We start from the raw sequence: 20,166 nt of genomic DNA on the forward strand, positions 1-20,166 counted from the left end.
GAACTGATGTGGGATAAACTGCCACTTTTTTCCTCTATAGTGGGCGATCATGCTTTCCTAACTCCCTGATCAATACTGGTGTATGGCAAAATATAATATTCCTGCACTTCATGCAATAACAGCGTATAGAATGAAATTTTAAGTAACCCTGTCTTTCTTATTAGCGAACAGATCAATGAAATTCTTTGGGAAATACATTTCCTGGCTCTTTTAAATGTCCTTAAATGATATTCAGGTTGATTCTTAATATTACTTTTAACTCAGAACATTTATAAACTTCAAGCTCCTGTTTCTCAAAATAACTGAAGTCTACTTACGCTGTTATTGCATCCAACTCCTCAATTACACCCTTGATAATAGCAGGTTTGTAATTTTTTGATAACAAATGCATATTTTGTTTTTAATAGTCAGTTAGCCTCGATTTTTAAAATGAAAATCCACAGCCTGTTTCCAGTTGTTTGACTGAGTCAGGAATGAAATAAATGAAGCCCCAATCTAGCAACGAGGATAGGAATTGTGCTGGCTGCCGAAGCCTGTCACACTCCTCTGGGGCAATGATTAATGTCTGACAAATGAAATTGTACCGGGCGGTACACCTCTACGACGCAAGTTCAAATCTTGCGCCAATTGAAACTCCTCCACAGGAGAAACCCTGAACTGCAACAACTGAATCAACTCTCCTGTTTTTCAGAAGATGTCTCTAGGTGTTTTTGATTTGCTTTTGTTTATCAAGAAGTGTGGACATTCTCTAACAGGTGTGTCTACTAAAAACTATGATTACGCACTCTGGTGCGAAGGAATGAACTTTCTTGGAGAAATTTTGTATTCATAAGTTTTGTCTTCACTAAATTTTGTTCTTTCATTTGAGGGTTGGCAATATTAAGCTTCCTTTCTGCCTGTTTTGAATTTAACCAATCCTAAATTTCTGTAATTAATTTCCTACCAATAAGGTGTTTTTTCGCTGTTAGCCAATAAACTTTTGTGGGCGCGTCTTAATCATTCATGAAAGTCTCAAATTTTCCGCAAGGGTATAAAAACTGCTGATTATCTTGTCTCCGGGCCACTTCAACAACATCTTGCTTAGTGTATAGAAGCATAGCAGGGGGCGGGCAGCGCCTCTTTCTTCGGGCAGCAGCTCTTCAACAAGGTAATGGTCTTCCTTAATGTGTTAAAGATTTCTCATACGAGTCACCTCCCTAGCTTGGGATTAGCCCCTGTGTAATCGGCCTAGCGCCACTTAGATTTTAAAATGTGTATTTAGGAGTGCTAATTCACGCCTCCATCCCTTTTGCGTTTTGGGCCATTTAAATTAACCAAGTATTCGCCCACTAAGGCCCAGCAGATTGGGTACGAGATACCCCTGTTTCTTTATAAGTTATGCCTTGATGGCAATTTAGTGTAATAGTCTGTTATTGCCTTTATAGGCTCAAAAGATCGAGAGCGGGTTAGCTCTTTATGGTGTTGTGGTAAAAGTGCCTTAGAGAGGCTTAAGATGTGAAGTTGGGAGCAAGTGCTCCATGTAATGAGGGGCGTTCTGCCCTTTGGTATTTTGTGGTTGTGAGCTGAGAGCTCAAGGATTGACGAATTTGGGCTCATAGCCCAGAAATTGTAAAGACCCCGTAACTTGTGCTTTCTTTTGTAAAGTTGCATTGTACCAGATTTTCTTTGTTATTTCACTTAGTAAAAATTGTTAAATGTTGTTATCTGTTGAAAATATAACCTTTATTTAAATTTTAATTTCATCTTTAAGACTTGTAGTTAGACCCATTCCAGCCCACACCTTCGTTCACCTCTGCCTTCCACGGATAACTCCGTAACAGAAATGAAATAATATTCGAAAGTGTCGCTGGAATGAAAGATGATGGGGAAAACCAGAGTACTCTGAGAAAAACCTGTCCCGCCTCCACTTTGTCCAGCACAAATCTCACATGGAATGACCAGGATTCGAACCACGCAACCCAGAGGTGAGAGGCCAGTGCGCTGCCGCCCGAGCGTTGCAGGCTCACCTTGATTTTTTTACACATTTTTTTTTTTTACATTTTTTACAGGGCCTCCGAACTCCCCTCACAGCCCCCCACTCGACTCATTGCTTTTAAGTATCTTTACTTTAGACCTTTTATGTAACACTTGCTTTGGAAAAAAATGAAAATCCCAATGAAAACAAAATTGTTTATAAGACTATTAAAACAATTACAACAAAAAAAGTTGACAAATTGCCAGTTTAATATAATTGAAAAAATCATTGCATTTATAGCTTCGTAATCATTTTCAATTTACAATGGTATATTACACACACACATAATACAGTAGAACCTCGATAATTCGAAATCGGTTAATTCAAAAATCCCGCCTAATTCGAAGAAGCTCTCGTTCCCGGAAACATGAGATACAGTTTTGCATGTTATTTCAATTGTTTAATTCGAAATACGGATAATTCGTAATTCGAAGTACAATGTCGGCCCCATTACCGAAATTCAGACATTTAATTCGAAACTGCCTTTACATTTTACAGAGTAATTTCAACTCGAAATTTATCAGCTCCGCGTCATAATAGAACGCACATTCCGGAACGTGGAGGGGTAGCTTTCCGCACTTACACTCACTTCGGTGGATCTACAGTGCGCTTCATGATTGCTAAGTTGAATGAAATCGGAATTCTTTTGTGTTCAACCTTTTAAGGAACGCCGTAATATCACACAACAGACTGTGTGCGGGAAAACAGAATCCGCGAACACTGGCGATGCCGACAGTTGACGAAAAAACGTGGCAAATATAATAAATTCGTAGGCACTGAACAATATTGTCATTGTCGGTGAAACTGCATTGCTTTATTTTAATGCGAGCCCAAACGGTCTAATGGTTTTAAAGGAGAATTGCCAGCCGGGAAATTGTACAGTGTGAGGGATGGGGCCCGTGGAAGCGACATACTTTATCCCCTCATCTTAGGAAACTTCGATAAGCCACGATGTTTTAACGTCGGGCACTTTCCATGCCAGTACAGAGCATCTATAATAAAAATGCAAACAGTAAAGAAATCCAAGAAATAATGCATTTGCACAGGGGAACCGGCATAATTTATCCTCGTCTTTGAATTGTGCGGTTTCTTTTCTTTCGTTGCGTGAGGTTATGTTTGTCAGTGATTTATCCAAATGCATTATTTGAACATTGTAAATGCACCTTGTTGGATACATTTCGCAAATAGTTTTTCCATGGCATTGGAAAGGTTTAAACTGTGATTCGAGGTGATTGCATGTATTAATGGGTCTTACAATACTTCGTGACGCGGCAAGTGTTTACATTTCTGAAGTACGAGAGAACAGAAGTGCCATGGCTGGAAATCGTACAAGGATAGAGTCATAGGAAAGTTCGATTTTAAGGGCATCAGGTACTTTCTGTGTAAATACAAGGCATCTAAAATGCATACAGTATAGTAATCCAATTAATAAAGCACTCTCACATGGGAGCGAGCATAGATTTCTCCTCGTCTTTGAATCGTGCTTTTTCTTCTTTCTTTCGTTCGTTGCGTGAGGTTATGTTTACCAGTGAGATATCAGAATGCATTATTTGAATACTGTAAATGCACCTTCTTGGATACATTTTTGAAATAGTTCTTTTTTCATGGCATTTGAAAGGTATAAACTGTGAATCAAGGTTAACTGCACGCAGTAACGGGCCTTTTGTAACGCGGCAAGGGTTGGTACTTCTGAATTGCGAATTGGCGGTTAATTCGAAATCACGTAATTCGAAGTCCGATTTTTGAGTCCCAACGACTTCGAATTAACGAGGTTTTACTGTATACTTTAAAAGTCTTATCTAACATCACTGCTTCAAGGTGACGAATGCACTTTTGGCTATTTGGATCACTTTGCTAACACTAACATCCAATACACACAGCCAAAAGAGTATCATATAACACACACTGTGGAAGTAAACCGTTCTTGAATAGATTCTGTACCAGGCTTATTCCAAGTAAAAATATGTTCTAGATGACAAGTCAGAAAAAAGACAATCACTTTTATATGCATCACAGAAAAAAACAAAATATGTTACTCTACATACAGTAGTTTTAATGCTTTATAATTTCTACATTTTGTAACAAATTTGGGAATTAACATCATATGTATTTAATTAGCAATTCACAATGACTACAGCTTACGAGAGAGAGAGAGAGAGAGAGAGAGAGAGAGAGAGACACACACTTATGACAGCATTATTTTCAGTCTTTTCACCTCTTTCTCCGGTTCTTCTGCGTCTTCCTTAGCACTCTATAACACATCGATTCTTCAAGGGAAGGCACACAAAAGAAGACTGTCTCTTTGTTTCAGGGTCATAATGGTAGACCCATGTTTATAATCACCTGGAACAATATTGTAGGTGTCTTGGGACTGCCCTCCATTGAATTTTTGAAGCATGAAACGACACTGGTCCGCTCTCACCTCCTTTTGGCTTTCTGTCAGGAAATGTGGCAGCCAACAGACACATCTCTTGGTATGGCCTAAATAATTGTGAACGATGGTCTGTGCTGCAGCTGACCCAATATTTAGAGCCCCTTCAATGCCACAAAATGTAAAATATGGATCCGTTTTGATCATCTCTCATTCGAGGGGTTGTGTGCACATTACAATGTCGAAAAACATTGCTCTTTCAAATGAAAAGAATCCCATTGTACTTAGAATTACGGTTCATGGGCTGCTAAAAACGTTTTGCACAGCCTTCATATGTTACATTACAGGTGGTTTCTTAATGTAGATGGATAGTATGAATCGCCATCTCTTCACCAATATGAATGTTGACATTATCTGGTGAGAATTTTCCTCCCCCCCCAACACACAAGTTGCTAACACTGCACCGACACAGATACGTCGTATGGTGACCATGAGATAGGAAAGACTTTGGAGTGGTAAGGAAGCAGCTGTGGCCTTAAGGTACAGCCCCAGCATATGCCTGATGTGAAAATGGGAAACCATGGAATACCATCTTCAGGACTGGTCAACCCAAAATCTCCCAAATGCAGGCTCACTGTTGCGCACCCATAACCACACGGCGAACTCGCTCAGTGGTGAGAATTCCTGTAATTCTTTCAACGCCTTGAAACCTCTTAAACCAACAATTAATAATAATGTTATTGGCTGTACATCCCACTAACTACTTTTATGGTTTTCAAAGCCGCCGAGGTGCCGGAACTTAGTCCCCTCCCACAAATGTTCGAAGTTGGAAGACCAAGGAATAAATTTGGGGGCAGCGTTTTTCGTCAGATTAAGAGGCCATTGCAGCGTACGAGGGTGAAATAAGCGACATCCTGAACGACTTTTGGACCGAGACTTTTTCTAAGTAGTTTCAGAGAATGGAAAAATGTATACGTGCTAATGGAGAGTATTTTGAAAAGTTGTAATTGTTGTTTTGTAAATTTTTCTCTCACACTCTGCTAAAAACGTTCAGCATAGCCCTCGTACAACTGCACTTTTTCTACATGCCAGTAAATCTACAGACATGAGGACTATTTCTGCAAATTCGAATACAACTCTTAATTACAAGTAATCATGCTCATTTCAATCCGTATTGACTACATAAATTGAAAGAATCAAATATATAGATTAACCAATTGAACAGTGGTTAGGTGGTTAACCCTCCAGTAATAAATTACCCCAACCTTTGGAAAACGACCGCCGACTTTATTCTGTCATCTACTATACACTGGGCTGTTGTGTACCTTTCATGGACACTGTGTGGCACCTCCTGAGCTGTCCATCATAAATCTTCGTGCGTCAGTACATTTCCAGCAGTGACACAAAGTTGACTGGGGGTAACATATTGCCCCATGCGAGCACTTGGCGGAAGTAAATTGGCAGACTCCTGTTTTGTTAACAGCACTCCATTAAGTTTGTTTTGTCCTTTTCTTTTACTCCTTCCTCAAGACTGTGTCCATATCATTAAGCAATTTCTCCTGATCTTTTTTTAGAGACGCTGATAAAATAATATCATCGGCAACTCTCAGGGTTCCGATTTTCTCCCCTTGGATTGTGATTCCCTTTCCAAATTCCTTTTTTGATTTCCTGTTCTGCCTTCTAGGAAAATAACATTTTAAAAAATATTCCGTATTATCTTGAATACCATCCACCACCGAATTAAGACCCGCACCCTAAATTTGAGACGGCAATGGAAAAAAATGTAAAACTTGCATACCTATTTAATTTTCTTCGAATATACCACAAATATAAATTCAAACAGCTTACAATTAATAAAATCATCACAACAATCGTAAATAAAATCGGTACAATACTCATATCATTCACAATTCACCATAGGAACTTTCGTCGCTGGCATCTTTCCACAAATAGTCGTCCTCACTACTGTACACTGAATTTTAAATTCCACATTCTTAAAGCTTTTGCACACTAGATCGCTGGGAATGCGCACCCATTCAGTCTTGATCCAGCTGCATATTAGTCCCACTTCAGCCCTCTTCACTCGTCCGCCTGGTGTTAACGTGTGATCACCATGAGACATCCATTTGGTGTACAACTGTTTCATTGAAGGCCAGTTCATGCACACATCCAACGGCTGTAGAATAGAAGCGAGTCCTTCGGAAATTATCGCAAGATCGGTTTATCCTTTCCTCATCATATCGTTTACGGCATCAGTTGTATGTCCTCGGTAACTGTCGAACACAAGCATGTTTCGTTTCTATAACAAAGCTCCTGGGCGACGTTGCCAAATGCACTTGACCCTATCCTCAACTAACGCACTGTCCATCCAGCCGGACTCGTGTTCTAACAATAACACTGGATGGCAAGTTTCCTTTTAGAAGCGTTTTCCTTTTCAGAACCACATATCAAGGGAGTTTGGTTCCATCCGCTAATACGCACATTACCGCGTATTGTTTTTCGTTACCACCTGTTATGATGGTTATACTTTTAGAAACCTTCGTATCCACTGTATTTTCCAACGGCATTTCAAAATACACAGGTGTCTGGTCAGCATACCCAATTTGTGACAGCAAATAAGAATTTTGCTTCCTCAAATGAATCATGTGACTCTGAAAGGCCATTAAGTTTTCTTCATACACCCTAGGGAAACGATGTGCAAACCGTACATCTCCGAATGCACGATCCCTTTCTCCGATAAAAGTTTCAGATCCATCCGCGGCTTGCAGTAAAACCCTGTGTTTCGAGTTCTTTTGATATCTATAGTGCTTTCAATCGACACACTTGACTAGAAACACCCTATCCTAACTCACGTTGTCCTATCGCAAATTTGTGGAGTCGTTCTTCAATTTCCAGAAACACTAAACTCAGCTCGCGGAACGCTCTGCGATCCCCGTTACTTGTTGGAAGTTTTTCCTTCTTCCGCCAATCACGAATATGCGATTCATCAATAACTTTCTGCCAAAGGCACGATTTGTATATTTCAGCTTTGCTCACAACTATAAGTTTCTTACGCACAGTAAATGACTGCAGACGCAATTTCGAATCCATCCCTTACTACCAAGACACCACTTTCACGGGACAGATACGGAACTCTAATGTGAGCAACAGCCTTGACTCTAGCAAAGTACGATATCCCGCAAGATCAGCCATTCACACACCCAGCATGTCAGCAAAACTTGAGAAACAAATGACTATCGAGCATCCGCAGCAGCGGCTATCATATTTACCCACATTCTTTGATTTACCGTATTTCATTATCTTACATTTTGCGTTTACATGCCACTGTAACTGTATTGAGAAAAAATCAATGTTTTCTGGAACCCAACTAAAACACATGTAATGTGGTGTATTGAGTACGGTAACCGTATTCAAATCTATTTCAATACTTCATGTAAACGTAGTAAATATTTACGAGAATGAAGGGCTTGAATACGACTTGCACCCAAGATTAAGAACCAATACTTTGGGGGAAAAAGTGCGGGCGGTATTCGGGATTATACGATATTTCCCTAGAAGTGGTTTTCCATGTTAATAGTCATACACATAGCGTTTGTTTCTCCAGGAATGATCTTAACACGTTCAGTACCTGCTTCTGAGCGGGACACTTGAATGCCTGGACCGGCCATTTTCATGCCCGGCCCTCTCGACTTGCATCACTTAATACAATTTACAATTACTCCTAAACTATAAATATTAGAAAAATGATACTTTGTGCTTACCACTAGTAAATATTTAGGATGTGATATCTGGTGTCACAGGTTTCAAAATACGTCTAATTTTATACAGCCTATCTGTATTTTCGGCATAATGATTACTGCCACCCAAGTGAAGAAATGAAAGAATATGAAGGAAGCGTATTCGGAACATGTATTAGAAAATATTGGAGTATGAAAAACAGGGTCTTCGGTCCAGTATATTTTTATATCAGGATTTTGGACTAATCGGTTCCCACGATTGCATGATCGAATTCTTTGTGAAAGGCCGCGGCGCCGCACTTATCACTTGACTCGCGTATAGATTGGTCTGCTCACACACATACCTATAAAATTCGTCATGAAAATACTCACGTAACTCAAAATATCCTGCTTATATTTTATTTGAACGTTTATTCCTGAATTCTCTGTAAATGGTGGAACGGGTGGACAATAACTAGGATCATATGTATCAGGCACTTCACTTTTCTCTATAGGCCTATCGGATTCGGGAATCGGAATTTTCTCGTCACTCTCACTTTCACTATCTGAGTCTATTTCAGGAGTAAGTTCATCACCAGAATAATCATTGTGAACAATACTTAATATTTTTTCTTCCGTAAGAAACTTTGTTTTATAAGCCATTATACTACACTCGGTAAGAACGACACGCACTGCATTGAAATCTCAAGTACTGTCTTGACGCGCGAGGAAGTGCTGAGATATTCCCGCTAAAACAGCTAAGATAAACATAAGCCCACTCAACGCGACGGTTATCTCAAAAAGGTCAACCAACTCCCTGCTACAACCAGTAACGCTGACTAAGGTGTAAGACTGCATAGATGACGAATATAAACAGCATTGCTTCGCGCGGAGCATTAAACGTCTTACGCCGTCCACGGCCCGCAGCATAGGAGCAAGCTTAAACGTCTTACGCCGTCCACGGTCCGCAATGAGTTAATTTACCAAATGTCAACTGGAAAGGTAATGAGAAAGACAGGAAGCATGATCAGCAAATGGCAAAGAAGTTAATCTGTGGACAGCTGAATCAGTGAATTAAGGAACCAACTAGAGGGAAGAATATTCTGGACATGGTGCTGATAACACCAGATGAGCTCTACAAGGAAACTGAAGTAATAATGGTACAAGAGGATCCATGTATCTGCAGCATTCGTAAACACTTCTCTGCCATTATTCCATTAAATATGCACTGCTCATTCCAATCAGTGCCTCAGAGTAGGGATTGAATAGCTTGAATGCTTTGATGAACCAGTGTGTTACGTCCAGTAGTAACAGAAAATTTATGAACCAGAGAACGGCATGCTAAAGAAGGTTATCTAACTCCCAGCTACTTCCCGCCAATATTCAGGCAGGCTGTTATACTCGCTACGACTGGGCGAGTTAGCCGTGCGGTTAGGGGCGCGCAGCTGTGAGCTTGTATCCCGGAGATAGTGGGTTCGAGCCCCACTGTCGGCAGCCCTGAAGATGGTTTTCCGTGGTTTCCCATTTTCATACCAGGCAAATGCTGGGGCTGTACCTTAATTAAGGCCACGGCCGCTTCCTTCCCATTCCTAAGCCTTTCCTATCCCATCGTCGCCATAAGACGTGTCGGTGCGACGTAAAGCAAATAGCAAAAAAAAAATTTATCACTGTGCTTCCAAAATGTATGAAATACGTACAACGCTTGGAGGATGTCTCTTATTGGGGTGGTGAGGCTCTCTCCACTTTGCTCTGATATGGGAGGCACAATCAAAGACCTGAAGCATAAATCTTGACACATTCCTTGCAGGACTTTTCTTTTTGCATCTTCCATTCATATCGGTTCGGGTCACCCTGTGTTCGGATTGTTGTCCAACCTATATTTTTAGATGGGAATTGCTTGCACGGTTACAGTGAATGAAGTCTACAGTGTTGCTGCCTTCAGATGGCAGATTGCTGTTTAATACGAGGAATATCACCCTTCTGACATCTCTTCTAACCTATTCTTTTCTACACTGCTCTCAGTTAAGCGAAGACAAGTTTTCAGATTTTCATTTACGGGAGCAGTTAATATGTTTATTATCTTCCATACATATTATTTACAAGCAAGTTCACGTGTTTTTTTTTTTTTTTAAAGGCACGGAGCCTTCACATTCTGACACACCGGTGGCACGGAAAAGGAAGAGGTTTAGGACAGCAATTGATCCCGGACAAATTGCTCATTATTTGGAACAAAGTGATGATGGCAGTGATGGTAATTTCTCTCAGTATCTGATGATGACCCTACGTACAACCTTGTGTTTTGTGATATTATTTTGTTACAAAGTATAATATGAATATAATTAACATAGGCCTTTATATTCCGATAAAAATAGATCAATGAACAAGAAACTAACATGTACTTCTGGGGTCATTTCTAGGTCACACACTTGTTGAATCGGAAAACTGTTGCCGAGATAAATACATTGGAATATCTCCCCAACAATAACGCACACACGTGCACCAGCTTTGTTTTGGATTTCGTAATAGGGACTAACCAAACTAATTTGTTAGGTCACCGGTGACGCTAACCGATAATAACTAAAGGCAGCATCGGGTTACCGGTGGGCCAATACAACATTAAATGACGTCATCAACAGTCAATGCTGCAGGGAACGTGTTAAAACAAAAATCAGGAAAGAACAGGACAAGTCAATACTCACCTATAATCCGAACTTGTAGAAGCAGCGGTGGCCAAAGAGTCAGGGGTGGTTGGGTACACCGCCCCTGAAGGGAGCTTGCCAATGTCCCCATTCATGTACACGTAACCTGAAAAGTAAAATAATCATTTAAGCCAACTATTCAAAAAATTTCAAAGCTTCCAATTCTCTCTCAATTATGTTACAGCATGAAACTAAGATTTTAAAACGAAAGATGAAAAGTCAAGCATAGTTAAGTTCATTTTCAAATAGTAGGATCAAAAATTTGTTCTGTTTCAGATTCTAAGTATGAAAGGAAATGATGTAAGCTAATGCTATTAGAGCATCCTGCAATCACCTCCATGCACAACAATCGCAAGTTAATCTGAAGTGAAATCTTACTTTGCACAGCTGCTTCAAATAGCAAGTGCTCAACCATTATTGTCCATTAGCTATAACACAGTTTGAACTTAGGAACTTTTATTGTAACTTACAAATCTTTACAAACTCTTTACAAATACTCAACATTTATATTTAATTATAAATAGGACAGAAACTGGCTTGTGATTAAAACAAATTTGGGTCAACATGTAGGACATTAAGGTTTTACGTGTAACCACAAAAATCTGATACCCGCGAGCACCATAATAAATATCAGGCGTTACAAAACTGTTCTAGAATTCTAACCGTGGTATTGTCATTGGTGGTTTTTCTCCTTATCAGAAGCATTATAGTCATTTTAATCATACCTCCTATTACAGCCCTTTGTTTCGTTCAGTTTATGTTATCAGTATCGACAGATGTAGAAAAGGAAAGGGGAATGAGAGCACCAAACTTTAGTGCATTTGAAACCGAAATGCTCACCGACATTTTTGTGGAAACACAATTATTTCTACAAGTAGGGAACTCTAGTCGGTCTCTTATTGTGACACGGATGTCACAGACTCTTCCTCTAAACAAAAGTTTAGAAACGACAAGTCCATTCAATCTTCAAATGGATTGCCCCAGTCTTTTTCTCATTGTTCATCAAGATGCTGTAGATATAAGAGATGTGGTGCCAAAACCATTTTAACGATAAGATCATGGCACTTTGAATGCATGCAATGTGATCCAAATTCCTTCTCATGACCAGTCAACTTATAAATCAGATCATGACACATTCAATACATGCAATATACCACATACTTTTGAGGTTCTGGAGAGCATGCAGGCCTTAAAGCCTCTGTTAAGAGCTTAACCACTCACTCACAACCGGTAAAATGTTAACCATGGTAAAACGTCAAAAAATCTAAAACAGAGCTTGATGCAACAGAAATTCAACTTAACCACAGTGAGCTATCCATTTTACCATGGTAAAGTCATAATTGAGTTTGGTGTACACAGGCATGAATGTTGAAAACAGTATATTAATCAAGCTTTGAAAACGTGCTCTTCCAATATCAATAACATCTTTCGCAAAAAAAGGATCCCTTCAAAACAACGTGGCAGCATCCTACACTGAAACACTATAACACACCGACTACATAATTGTGTACAAGAAAGACTTGCATGAAATTCTACAGCAGAGCAATGATAAATGCCAACGACTCTCAGGCAGATCAACAGCTTGTTATGTAAATTACTTCCAGCCCCTTGGTGTAGAGGTAGTGTGTCTGCCTCTTACCCGGAGACACCAGATTTGTTTCCTGGTCACATCATCAAGGAATTTTACCTGGATCTGAGAGCTTGTTCAAGGTAGACTCAGCCAACATGATCACTAGACATCAGATTTGTATGAAAATATCTCATGGCAACTTTCAGTAATCTATGGCCTGGTTACAAGGCATAAACTAACAGCATGTTTGTGCACATAAGAAGAATCTAAAACCAAGTATTAATGTCAGTGCTTAACTAGGTATAGTTTCAAAGTGGTATACCATGTGTTGACGGCGAGAGCTGGTAATTTCTGCTGATACACAATGAGAGCAATTTAACATATATGCATTCTAACTATTGGTCATGGGAGTCACTACAAATAGTAGTGCAGTCCTCGCTGTCGTTACTCTATGCTTTTTGTTCTAAGATTACTAAGTACACATAGAGTGTCTTCCTGCCATCATAAATATATATCTAGTATGATGCTATTTTATATTTATTGCGTGTTGATTAAGTGCTAATGTACAGATCATGGTTACGCCTAATTATAAATATACAGTTCAAGACAATTAAGGGAACATGTTTTTGAACTATCCCATGCTCCACGAAACAATACCTCACACCCAGGTATACTACCAACCATACCTTTATTCTTTACCGTTGACGTATAAAAGAACATCGATGGATTTGAACTGATTTTCAGAACACAAACAAATGTCCAAATAGGAGCAAAAGCAAAGTGATAACAGTCCTCCAGGGTGGATTTTTATCACAGTTAGACAGCTTTAGTATAGTGTATGCCCCTATGAGCATTTTTCACAGCTTGGCACCTATGTGGCATGCTCCGTATAAGTCGACGGAGGTCATGCTGCGGTATCAGGTCCCATTCTTCAATGAGAGCCTGTTCCAAGGTCTTTGAGAGTTGTGATGGAACAGGACGCCCACGGACACTTCTGTCAAGCCTATCCCACACATGCTCAATGGGATTAAGGTTGGGACTCACTGCTGGCCATTTCATCTCTTGAATGTCCAGTTCTCGCAAGACAGCTCTGGTGATACACACTACATCAGCCCTGGCATTGTCGTGCAAGAGTACAAATTCAGGACCTATAACGTATGCAGCAACCAACACAGGCTGTAGCAGTATCTGCTCGATGTACTCCGCAGTGGTAAGTTTACCACGGACGATGACAAGATCCATTCAGCTACCAATACTGATTCCACCCCACAGCATCACAGAACCTTGTCCGAATTGGTCGTCTTCCTGGACAACATTTGGCATGTTCTGCTCACCACGGCGTCTCCATACACGTTGACATCCATCCTAGCGCAGGATTTTGTATGGACTCAGCATAGTTTTCCGGCCGGATGCCTTTCATAATAGCAATTATATGTGGAGGGATATTTACCGTACTCACTATTGCATGTTTCTGAGGTTGTTTTTCATATGATGTGCTGTATATACTTGAAGATGTGTATGAATATGAACACAAACCCGTAGCCCTCGATCTACAGGAATTAACAGACAATTAAAAACTCCGACTCAGCCGGGAATCGTGCCAGCGCCCTCTGAACCGAAGGCCAGCACACTGACCATTCCGTGGTGGTGATTATTTTAAGAGGATGTACTACTGGCCAGCCATCCGCTATTAACACTAATCTGAAGGGAAATGGAAGAGGTCCAACACTGAAGAATGAAGGTATCATAAAATGGGGGGACAAGAAGCCCTAACCATTCAGTCAAAGCGCTAGAGGGGGCATATAACTTAACATCCATGATTTATTAAAATTTTGGGAAAGATAAGCCGTAATTAAGGAACAGGAGTTTTGGTCCATTATTCTGACTCCTCCTTCGGTACGGCTGATCTTCCCAAAATCTACAGGGGAACTCGCTGCGTGCAACTATCTCGCTTTTGCTGTTCTTTGAATTTCCTATTTTACCCCTGAAGACTGAAATATATATAAAATAAGAGTTTTGTCTGTACATTGCTCAGAATTTTAAAAGGATGGTATTTCTGTATCAGTCGTGTCCACAGTAACAAGGAAATGCACTTTTTAATTTACCGTAATTTCTGTCTGTACGTACACGCATCACGAGAAAACAGCTGAAGAGAATTTAATGAAAATCAATAAAGTCGGAGAATAAGTCGCTACAATCTAGGCTATAAATAATTTTAATCACGCTGAGTGAAATGGTACTTTAGGGGAAAGCCTAAAATGTAATTCTCAAATATTTATGTTATTAGTGGTCTTATCTCAATGTAAATCGGTATTCAAAGTCGGGAAATGCGTCGCTATAATCAAGGGTATTAATAATTGCATTTACGCTGAGTGAAATGGTATTTTAGGGGAAGGCCTAAAATTTAATTCTCAAGTATTCATGTTATTAGTGGTCGTATCGATATAAATACTACATAACTTAAGTTATAGAGTATCAAATTTCCGATCATTTATGTCTTATTCACTGTTACCGTACAGGCTATTATCACTGAGATATTAATGCATTTGGATTTTTCTCACCAAGTCCATATCAGCGCCGAGTCACAAGAAAATTGGTAAACAGAACTTAATAAAAATAGGTATGTTAAGTCGGAGAATAAGGAACTACATCCTTTGCTATAAATGTGAAGGCCTACAATATAGAAAGCTCATAAAATTGATCAACAATAACATTACATTGTTTGTTGTGATGTGCTTTGTGTCATCTGTTTCCACCCAACTCCAATAGACATGATTACTGCTGCGTACCGAGTATTGTTCTAAAATTTTCCTTACGTTGCACCGACATAGGTATGTCTTATGGCGAAGATGGGATAGGAAAGGGCTAGGAGTGTGAAGGAAGCGGCCTTGGCCTTAATTAAGGTACAGCCACAAAGCATTTGCCTGGTATGAAAATGGTAAACCATGGAATACCATCTTCAGGGCTGCTGCAAGTGGGGCTCGAATCCACTATCTCCGGGATAGAAGCTCACAGCTGCGCGCCCCTAACCGCACGGCTAACTCGCCCAGTCGTAGCGAGTATAACAGCCTGCCTGAATATTGGCGGGAAGTAGCTGGGAGTTAGATAACCTTCTTTAGCATGCCATTCTCTGGTTCATAAATTTTCTGTTACTACTGGACGTAACACATTGGTTCATCAAAGCAATCAAGCTATTCAATCCCTACCCTGAGGCACTGATTGGAATGAGCAGTGCATATTTAATGGAATAATGGCAGAGAAGTGTTTACGGTTGTCTACGGCCTGGTCATCCCAGCTCTGGAACTTTGGACTGTTAGATCGGCACCGTAGTACCGTTCGTTAAAAGCGAGAAAATGTGCAGTTTTTAATTTGATTGAGTATTTTATATGATAACATAGCTTTTAATCGCTACTTTCCTACTGACGTTTTTGTAATACCTATGTTGACTTCAGTTAGGAAAACCACAAAGTCAGTCTTTCTGAGAATCCCGTAGCGAAGCACGGGTACATCAGCTAGTGTGCGCGCGCGCGCACACACACACACACACACAAATTTTGTCTGGACATTGCTCAGAATTTAAAAAGGATGGTATTTCTTTATCTGTCGTGTCCATAGTAATAAGGAAATTAACTTTTTAATTTTCCGTAATTTTTGCCTGTCTGTACGTATGTACAGGCATCACGAGAAAACGGCTGAAGAGAATTTAATAGAAATCGATATGTTAAGTCCGGGAATAAGTCGCTACAATCTAGGCCATAAATAATCTTATTCACGCTGAGAGAAATGGTAATTTAGGGGAAGGTCTAAAATATATCTCTCAAATATTTTTGTTATTTATGGTCCTATCTTAATGAAAATTGGTATGCAAAGTCAGGGAATAAGTCGCTACAATCTAGACCGTCAAAAATCTTAATTCACGTTGAGTGAAATGGTAGTTTAGGGGAAAACCTAAAATTTAATTATCAAATGTGTTGTTAGTGGCCCTATCGACAAATACTACATAACTAAAAGTTACACAATATTAAATTTCTGATCATACATGTCTTATACATTTTTACCGTACCGGTTATGTTAAGACATATTCGTGAATTTGGATTTTTTTTGCCAAGACCAAATCAGCGCCAAGTCATGAGAAAATGAGTGAACAGAATTTCATGAAAATCGATGTGTAAAATCAGGGAATAAGGAACCAAAGTCTAAGCTATAAATAATTTTGTAAGACGCCTTTATATTACAGAGCAAAAGAAAATGTGAAAGCCTATAATATAAAAATCTCATAACGTTGATCAAAAATAACATTTCATTGACCGTTGTTAGTTGTGATGTGCTTTGTGTCTTCGGTTGCCACTCTTTCAATCAATCAATACTGATCTGCATTTAGGCAGTCGTCCAAGTGGAATAGATGCGATTTCTGCTGTATACCGAGGATTTTATTGAATTTGTTTTACGTCGCACTGACACAGATAGGTGTGATGGCGACGATGGGATAGGAAAGGGCTAGGAGTAGGAAGGAAGTGGCCCTGGCCTCAATTACAGTACAGCCCCAGCATTCTCCTGGTGTGAAACTGGAAGACCACGGAAAACCATCTTCACGGCTGTCAACAGTGGGGTTCGAACCCACTACCTCCCGGATGCAAGCTCACCACTGCGCTCCCCTAACCGCACAACCAACTCGCCCGGCCGTACCGAGTTTAGCAGCCTGCCTGAATGTTGGCGGGAAGTAGCTGGGGGAGTTAGATAGTCTTCTTTAGCATGCCATTCCTCTGGTTCATAAATTTTCTGATACTACTGGTACATAACAAACTGGTTCATCATAACATTCGAGCTATTTATTCCCTACTCTGAGTCACTGATTGGAATGAGCAGTGTGCATATTTAATGGAATAATGCCAGAGGAGTGTTCATGCGTGTCTGCGGCCTGGTCATTCCAGCACTGGGACTTTGGACTGTTAGATCGCCACCTTAGTACTGTTCGTTGAAAGTGAGAAAATGTGCGGTTTTTCATTTGATCGAATACTTTATATAACATTGCTTTTAATTGCTACATTCCTACCGACGTTTTTGCAATGTCCTAAATTGACTTCAGTTAGGAAAACCGCAAAGAAAGTCTTTCCGAGAATCCCGTAGTGAAGCACGGGCACATCAGCTAGTACATAACATATATAACACATATTGGGGTTACGTGAGTGAACTACGATGTTCCTAACAAGGAAGAAGTGCTCAGAATTTCCTGAAGTCTCTTTCACAAATTTATGCATAAAGAATTACCATACACACGTATTAAATTAGTTGGACTGGTGCTCAAGCCAATGCCAATAATCATCTTCTTCTTCTTCTTTTCTAGCCTATTTCAATCCACTGCTGGATATAGGCCTCTTCCATGTGCTTCCATCGTCTTCGGTCTTGAGCCACTTGGAACCAGCGTGTTCCAGCCAACAGCTTTATGTCGTCGAGCCATCTCTTCAGGGGTCTTCCAATGCCTCTCTTGTGTCCCCATGGTCTCCAGTGAACAATCCTAGAGGTCCACCTGTTGTAGTCTTGTCGAGCTACGTGTCCAATAATACACTTAAATAATTTTCTTGCGCCGGGCTGAGTTGCTCAGACGGTTGATGTGATTGCCTTCTGATCCAAATTTGGCAGGTTTTGTTTTGGCTCAGTCCAGCGGCATTTGAAGGTGCTCAAAAACATCAGCCTCATGTAGGCAGATTTACTGGCATGCAAAAGAATTCCTGCGGGACTATATTCCGGTACCTCGACGTCTCCAAAAACCGTACAAGTAGTTAGTGGGAAGAAAAGAAAATTATTCTCTTACAGTATAAAAGAAGGTGACTTGATTCAAAACTCATGGCCTTCAATTTCCAATTTCAAGACTACCGCGATAACCATTACGCAACAGGCCCACAAGTCTTCGATTGTGAAATTTATGGTAATGTTTAACAATGTGGACCCTCAAGTTTGAGTATACTAGAGCTCCACATTTGTTAATATTAATAGTTTTACGTCCCACTAACATTTCAGTAGAGTATTTGATTGATTTTCTTAATATAAGGGGCATAGAACGTAACCTAAAGACAATGCGAGGTCATTACTTTTTTTTTAAATACTTGCGGCCCTTATCAGTTCCCATGCCCATTACCTTGGTGGGTAATTTGTTCAGCGCACAACACTTTTCTTGGAATATAACTGCAATGTAAGATTTAGTGACAAACACTAACACATGATCAACAACACGCCAGTGCGCCAAGAATCCTACAGATGGCAATTTGTTATTGAAGAGTTGGTCACATAAACCCATGTAGGTAGCAGCACTATCGACTTTCTCGCTGAAAACAGCAAGCTGTCTGGTATTGTCATATTAAAGCATTTGGTTAATCGTATTGGTCCACTGTTTCAATACTGATTCATTTCCAATTTAAATGGAATTCAGTCGTACTAATAATTGTAGGACGTTTCATTCTCCTCCGAGAACATCTTCAGCTACTAAATACAGTAGTCCCACAAACTCTACCTAATATGGACGGAGATGATGTAGAGTCTTAAAGAATAGGAGGTGGGTTTTTCAAAACTCTGAACATTTTACTGCATATTACTCTAATGAAAGTTGTAGCATAATACAGGACACTGAAGTACAATATGCCCTAAAATAATTGTTAACAATAGAGACTTTTCTTACATACTATACAATACCGAAGAAATGGCTCGTTCTTTGTAGGAAAACACTTTGTGATGTTTCATTGCCTCTCTCACTCTTGTCATTGTCATACAACTTAGTCACATTAGGCTATGTACAAACAAAATGTCCATAGGCCTTATGTAGCTATACTGTTTGCACTGTTTAGGCAATGTTAGAAATTACAGTATTACCGTTTATCTCTGAATAGATCACATTTCAAAGATGATCTGCTTGACCAGCAAAAATCATTTAACTATTCATGCTAATGCTCTCACAGATTATAATGCCACTAATAATTACTGCTTCTCAGAGCTACAGGTAAGTACTGATGACTACAGCCCGGATTATATGTAATTACATATTCTATTCCCATATAACCTGCAGCTATAAGGAAAACTAAAATGTCGACGAATCACACTAAAAGGACCATTATTCCAGGTGTTTTAAATTACATTTTTTTACGTACAGTATTTCGATGAATAATTATTTTGATAAATATTACTTATTTTAAATTGAAGGATATTGCACATTTGAAAGAAAACAATTATTTTTTCACTAATTTTACAATGATTTACATTTTTAAGTTAAACATTTGAAAATAGTTTAAAATCCAGTATGTGTCTAACATTAAAAATAATTTAATAATTTAAGGTAAGGTATTCTGTCAAAATAACTATGTTGACGGTGCAAGTCTTTGATATCTCGAGCTGTCCTCTGTTTAATGTCACATGTCAAAAGCGCTTTTTCTTCTTTCTTCTTAGGTTATTGCCCATGATATACTTCCTTAAATGCCTACACTCCATACAAAAGTCTTTTAAAAAATTTTCTAATAAACATATCTGTGTTTCACGAGATCAAATTTCCTCTCTCTTAATATGGACCTCCCTTGCTTGAACAAGTCTACAATTAAATATTTCTTTGCTGGGCAATTTGAAATATGCGCCAGTGACTTCATGTGGAGTTGAAAGGTCTTTTTCTATAAATAAGAACATCCTAACCGACGTAAGGCTACTTGGAAAAAAATTTAGTTATTAATTGCACCTCGTAAGTAAAAATTGGAGGTTGAATAACATCTCCACTTTTCATTTTTTCATATTTTCTTCCTCTTCTATGTACAAAAATC

The 20,166-nt window shown here is 39.4% G+C and overlaps 1 protein-coding gene across 9 annotated transcripts in view; it reads right to left on the minus strand.

The window, feature by feature from the left end:
- Larp4B (La-related protein 4B) overlaps window positions 1-20,166 on the minus strand; it is a 965,589-nt gene that overhangs the window by 422,756 nt on the left and 522,667 nt on the right. For all 9 annotated transcript variants that reach the window (XM_067147303.2, XM_067147309.2, XM_067147307.2 and 6 more), the window contains one exon: window positions 10,801-10,906. In XM_067147303.2, the coding sequence (XP_067003404.1) occupies window positions 10,801-10,906 (106 nt within the window). Of the gene's footprint in view, window positions 1-10,800; window positions 10,907-20,166 lie in introns of those variants that run through there.

This window comes from Anabrus simplex, chromosome 5, assembly GCF_040414725.1.
Source record: "Anabrus simplex isolate iqAnaSimp1 chromosome 5, ASM4041472v1, whole genome shotgun sequence".
In the NCBI taxonomy this organism is placed as follows: Eukaryota; Metazoa; Arthropoda; class Insecta; order Orthoptera; family Tettigoniidae; genus Anabrus; species Anabrus simplex.